A 6,305-nucleotide genomic window follows, 5' to 3' on the forward strand; every position below is an offset into this window, starting at 1 on the left:
CCCCCCCCCCCCCCTCTTTTTGGCAGGTCTGAACTCCATACTCTTTGCAATTAACATTGACAACAAGGATTTGAATGGGCAGAGCAAATTTGCTCCCACTGTCTCTGACCTCTTAAAGGAGTCAACACAGAATGTGACGTCTTTGCTGAAGGAGTCCACGCAGGGCATGAGCAGCCTTCTCAGGGAGATCACAGCATCGTCTGCTGTCTCTATTCTCATCAAGCCGGAGCAGGAGACTGACCCTCTGCCTGTCATCTCCAAGAACGTCAATGTTGGTGAGCCAGAAGGGGTCCGCGAGGTGGCGTAGGAGGGCCAGTGAGAAGGAAATGAGAGTAGGGCTGAGAGGAACCCACCTGACCTTGTTACTCTCCTCTGGGGAGCACAGTCTCCTGGTGTTTGCTTTTCTCTTCGTTCCCTGTGAGAGGGACCCAACAGGAAGGATAGGAAGCCAGGTGGGGCTTCTTCCAGCACTTACTTCTCCTCCTCCTCATGTGCTCAGCCGTGAGTTCTTGTTTCCATTTGTCTGCTAGCACCTGATTAATCTTGGGGATGGGCAGGGGTGATATTTAAAAACAAATGACATAAACAACTTACTGTTCTTGTATATGGGATGAGAGCATGGGCTGCTTCAGAGAGAATGCTTTTGGGCTTGCCTGTATGGGAGGATGCGATTTAAGTAGTGCCTGAGGTAAGAGGGCAGCTCTGAGCTTTGACTATGGGCAGGCAAGGGGAACTGGTTCAGTTAAGATAGGTTTGCCAGAAGCTGATGATACCCGTAGAGCATTTGGAGTTGTTAGTAGTTGCTATATAGCAGAAACCAAAACCTGGGGGTTAAATCCTGATTTCCCAAATCCCTTAAGGCAGCAATCATGGCCATCACTTTAAAATTAAAAAAAAAATTATTTTTCTAGTGAAAATTATACACACTAGGCAAGTGCTCTGCCAGCTATGTCCACAACTTTTCTTACTTTTTGTTTTCGAGACAAGGTCTTATTATATATGTTGTTAAGGGTGGCTGTGAACTGACTCTGCAGTCCATGTTGGTCTTGAACTTGGATCTTCCTGTCTTAGCCCCTGAACCACCGGGCCCCACTTTTAGAATTCTGTTTTGTCTGCCTGTCTATTTCTGTTTGTCTGTCTGTCTTTGTGTATGTGTGTTTGTTTGTGCATTTCGTTTGCACATGTATGTAAGTGCAAAGGTCAGAGGTCATTGTGAGGTATCTTCCTCAATGGCTGTACCCCTTGATTTTGTTTTGAGTCAGAATCTCTGAGCTGAACCCAGAGCTCACCAGCTGTCTAGACTGGCTGACCACTAAGCTCCAGGGATCAGCCTGTCTCTGCCCTCCCAGGGCTGGAGCTGTTGCTGGGTGTACACCGTGACCAGCTCTTCCCCAGGACTGGGGTCCAAACTCAAGTCCTTCTGCTTGTGCAGTGGGAACTTTACCTACTGAGCCAGCTCCCCAGCCCCCCTCAGAACTTTTCTTCTTAGCCTTTTTTTTTTTTTTTTTTTTTTTTTTTTTTTTGTCCTGGAACTTGTTTTTGTAGACCAGGCTGGCCTCGAATTCACAGAGATCCGCCTGCCTCTGTCTCCCAAGTGCTGGGATTAAAGGCCTGTGCCATCACCGTCCGGCTCTTCTTAGCCTTTCTTAAAAAGAGTGTTTCATTTATTCTGTGACAATTTCATACTTGTATGCACTGTGTTGTGATCATGTCTACCTCCCACCCTCCCCTAACCTTTTCTCTTCCCACCTTCATTTCCTCTTTGTATATAAAATCTCGCTGCTGCTCTCAAAGCATGGGTGTGGGCTATCCACTGGAGCGCAAGCAACTTAGCAGCACAGCCCCCTGAAGAAAATCCACACTCCCTTCCCTAGCAGCCATCGACTGTCAGTAGCTCCTTAGACAGGGTAAGGCCTCTTGACCCCCTCCTCCACCATGCTGGCGTGTTGACTGGCTTGGTCCTGTGCAGTAATCACTGCTCTTGTGAGCTCATTACTACAACAGCGAATCATGTCCAGCAGACGTCATCTTATAGCACTCCTCCCTGCCTTCTGGAGCTTAACGTTAGTTCTGCCTCCTTTTTCATGATGTACCTAAGCCTTGTGGGGCGGGGTGGGTTTGATCAAGATGTCTCATAGGGATGAGCACTCACACTGGCCTATTCTCAGTACTTTGACCAGTTATGAGTCTCTGCATTGGATGCTGCCCAGTACAAAAAGAAACTGCTCTGACCAAAGTTGAGAGAATCACTAACCTCTGGGTATAAACAGAAGTATTTAGAGGAATATTTGATATGAGCGTTAGCAAAACAACAGTAATAGGTTCTGCCTGTAGTACCTCTGTCCTCCCCAGTGTTTGCTGTTCTTCCGGAGGACCCGAGTGTGGTCTCTAGCATCCACGTCTCACAGCTGCCTATAATTCCAGCTGCAAAGGATCTGCGCATATTTTACAGAGACACACAGACACACACACACACACAGACACACACAGACACACACACACACACACACACACACACACACACCTACGTTTAAAAACAGTTTTTAAAAAAACCTACAAAATGCCCAGCAGTAGATGACAGCTGTAAACAAGCTCAGCGGTATTTTAGGGAGTTTTTGATCTCATAATGCTTTGTCTGGGCTTTTTTTTTTTTAATCTTACAGGTCTTTTGCTGCTTATATATTAAGGTTTCTGATTTTGTATCTTTATGTGCAAATGTGTGTGTCTGCATTTGTGTGCGTTTCTTGTGCTTTTTCTGTTTGTTTCTTTGTTTTGTCTTATTCTGGTTTGTCTTAATTTTATTGTTAGATGCCTGTTTGTCTTCTGATAAGAGAGATCTGAGCGAGTGGGGAAGTGGGGAGGATCTGGGAGGGAGCTAGGGGAAACTACATTCAGAGTATGAAAAAAAAATCTATTTCAAAAACCCTCATAACCCGAAAGCCCCAACACAGTTTATTCTTGGTGTGATAATAGACTTTGCTGCCGCCACGGGAGCATAGCTTGGCCTTCCTTCTGTCTACTACCACAGCTTTTCCTTTGTCAGATGCCAGATCTAAGAGGGAGAGGAGGAGGAGGAAGAAGGTGACCAACATTGTCTCTTTTGATGATGATGATGAGGAGCAGAGCATTGGGAACACTTTAAAAAAGATGCCTGGAACTACAGAAAGCTCGGAGGAGAACTCCGACCGCTCCTCCATCAATGTCACGTCAACCTTTGAAAGCCCCTTTGGGCCAAACTCCAATGGGAGCCAGAGCAGCAGTTCCTGGAAAATGGATGCTGCGTCTTTGAATGGGGAGCTGGGCTTCCAGAAGCTTGATGTGAAAAGCATCGATGATGATGTGGATGAAAATGAGGAGGATGTGTGCAGGAACCCAGCAGGAAGGAGGCACACAGGCCACTCTGAGTCGCCAGACAAGTAAGTCCCACCAGAGCTCATGGTGAGGGAGTTATGCCAGCCATTTTCTAGGAAGTGAGTGAAATGAGTGAGTTTTGGGCTGGAGCGATGGCTCAGTGGGTAAATCTTGCCATGCAAGCCTGACGACCTGAGTGCCAGTCCCCAGCATCCCAGATGGATGCGGCAGAGCAGGCACCCGTTATTCCCGTGCTCCCAATGGGAGGTGGAAGGTGGAGGCCTTACACCAGACAGCCTGAATACATAGCAGGGAAAACAAGAGCTCCTACCTCAAACATGGTAGAAGGACAGGATGGAGATGTGAGCTTAAACTCTGATCTCCAGATGTGTACCAAGGCATGTGTGCATACACAGGAACATATGAATGTGACATATGAACATGCACACACACACCATATGCATAATAGTGTGCACTTTTAAAAATTTCTTTGGGGGTATTATTCATTCTTTAGATCTTTATGACCTTACCCTGCTGAGAATTAGGGGAAGTCTACTTAAATGGACAAAATGCAAAATTGGCATCAAACTGTGTACTTTGAAATTGCTTTCCTCCATCTCTAACTTTGCACTAGGATAGGACGCTCAGGAAAAAGTGGACTGTCACTGATTGGCTCTTGAGAGCCTAAGAGAAGAGATTACTACCCTGTGTGACAATAAGACTTAACCTAAGAACTACGACAGCTGCTGTTGTGGCTCCATTGGTCACAGAGTTCTGGGTTTGTGCTCAACACTGCATGAGCTGGGTGTGGTGGTGTATATCTCTCATCAGAGCACGTGTGGGTGGAGGCAGGAGGAACAGAAGTGTCTTTAGCTACATAGAGAGTTCAAGGTCAGCACCTGGACCAAATGAGACTATTTCCAAAAGACCAAGCACACTGGGAGCAGTGCTGTGTCAGCACCCTGACCCATGTGGTGCTGTTTTAGGTTAGTGGGTATCACTTCTGGTTTGCAGGATGGAAGAACAGGATTCTGCGGAGTTGAGATTTGGCAGAGCACTTAGCCAAGCTGATGCTCAGGCTCAGGTCACTGCTTCCCAGAGCTCAGTCTGTCTGCACTTGCTGCCTGGGTGGGATGGAGATTTAAATCCACCACTTGTGGGGGTGTTGCAGAGCCTAGCCACATGATGTCTGAGGCCTTTGACACACACGTTGAGTGATGTCACATGTGCCAACTGTTCCCTGTTTACCCTTGCTTCTACAGTTGTCACACAGCCACTTTTTCTCCTCAGCTCTAGAGGACATGGTGCTTATCATGGCTGACTTCATAGCCCTCCTGGTCAACAGTGTGTCCTGAACATGTGTGAAAGTATCTTTATGGGGCTGAAACGCAATGGTGCTCTTAATAGCCCAGGATGCCCCCAGTGCTCTGCTTCTGTTGTTCGTGTTTGTGTAAAACCAGCGCTTTTTATTTCTCTGGAGACTGGCTGTTTAGAAAGTTTTGGGGCCTGGAGAGAGTACTCAGCAGTTAATCACACCCCATATGGTGAGCGTCAGGGGGTCTGATGCTCTCTTCTGGCCTCTGTAGGCACCAGGAACCATGCTTGGGGTGCACATGCGCACAGGCTGGCCTGAGTCTCCTCAAGTGCTGAGATTTGATATGCGTCACCATGCTTTTCCCTTTTTTTTCTTTCTCCTGACTTGGAGAATTGGCACATAGGAGTGTGGGATGTGGTTAGTTTGAATCCATAGGCAGACATCGGCAGCAGAAGAGCTGCAGTTCAAGCCCAGGGGCAGTTTGCTAGCCGCATTCCCTTTTATTTTTTGTGGCAAGGTTGTGTGTTTTTGTACTGCAGCCTCTGCTCTTTGGCTGAGGCCCACCTAGTCCAACAGGATAATCGGTTTAATTAAAAATCCACTGATGTAAATGTTAATCTTCAAAAAATACCCTCACAGCAACTTCTAGCATAATGTTTGACTAAGTATCTGACAGAGTTGCCCAGTCCACTTGGCGCATACGGTTAATCATTGAAACTGCCTTCAGTTCTGTGAGGGCTTGAGAATACCACTGCATTGTGTGGCTCTGTGGGTGAGTGCGCGTGAGTCGATGCCCCAGACCCAGCCATTTTTCTTCCTACTTTTGGTGCCATGTACAGCATCTTGGAGAGGAGGCCAGCTTGTAAGCCAGGGCCATTGTGATGTGTAAAAGGCACAGAGCAATGCTGGGTGACCTTGGGAGCCTGGGCCTCCATGGACCATGGACAGCCTCTCCCTGGTATCCAGGGGCATCTTGATTGAAGAGTCTGCAGAGCTAACTGGGGAGGAGCTGAGCAGTGATGAGTGGCTTATTGAGTAATACTTGGCTTTTGATTTAAGCTCTTAGTCACAGGAGAGGTCTAGAGTCTGCACACAGCCTTCCTGTGGGGGAGTGAGGTCAGGCCAGGAGGCTCAGCTTGGCTTGCTGCTGCTTCTGGCAGCAAAGTCTGATGCTGTCTTGTTTTTGGGATGATCTGGTGGCCCAAATTTGGGTTTACTCTGTTTACTGGTAATTTAAACAACTCTTTGGTGCCTGATCCCTCTTTATCCAGATTCCGTCACAAACATTGGCTTTGTTTTCTGTTTTCCTTCAGAATAGGCAATCACTTTATTATGGAAAGGAGTTTTTCAACCATCTTATTTGTGCTCTGACCAGTAAGGAAGTGAGTTTGGAGAGTGTTGGGGTAACTCAGAGAGTCACAAGTTACATGTTCATCTCGTGACTAGGCACCCTGCTCCTCACACACCTCCTACTTGTCTACAGCAAGAACAGGGTGAGCAGTGAGCCACAGCTCATCCACCCAGGGCTTATAAGGTTCAGGCTGGCTCCATGGGCTCCCACCCCCCATCCCAGGCCCAAACAGGCACGTGCACAGTCAGGCAGGAAGACTGTGCACGGGGGGGGGGGGGGGGGTGCGGG

The 6,305-nt window shown here is 47.7% G+C and overlaps 2 protein-coding genes across 4 annotated transcripts in view; both read left to right on the forward strand.

The window, feature by feature from the left end:
* LOC126498141 (sorting nexin-29-like) overlaps positions 1 to 54 on the forward strand; it is a 64,562-nt gene extending 64,508 nt beyond the window's left edge. Inside the window, exon 6 of the mRNA XM_050136491.1 lies at positions 27 to 54. Coding sequence (XP_049992448.1) covers positions 27 to 54 — 28 coding nt within the window. The remainder of the gene's footprint in view (positions 1 to 26) is intronic.
* Positions 29 to 6,305, forward strand: part of LOC126497976 (sorting nexin-29) — a 356,924-nt gene continuing 350,647 nt past the window's right edge. For 2 of the 3 annotated variants that reach the window (XM_050136287.1, XM_050136280.1), the window contains exons 1-2: positions 34 to 275; positions 3,029 to 3,416. In XM_050136287.1, coding sequence (XP_049992244.1) covers positions 167 to 275; positions 3,029 to 3,416 — 497 coding nt within the window. In that variant the 5' untranslated portion in view covers positions 34 to 166. Of the gene's footprint in view, positions 276 to 3,028; positions 3,417 to 6,305 lie in introns of all 3 variants that reach the window. The other variant, XM_050136295.1, reaches the window with a different exon arrangement.

This window comes from Alexandromys fortis, unplaced genomic scaffold (genome assembly GCF_014885135.2).
Source record: "Alexandromys fortis isolate MF-2015 unplaced genomic scaffold, M_Fortis_MF-2015_v1.1 scaffold_29, whole genome shotgun sequence".
In the NCBI taxonomy this organism is placed as follows: domain Eukaryota; kingdom Metazoa; phylum Chordata; class Mammalia; order Rodentia; family Cricetidae; genus Alexandromys; species Alexandromys fortis.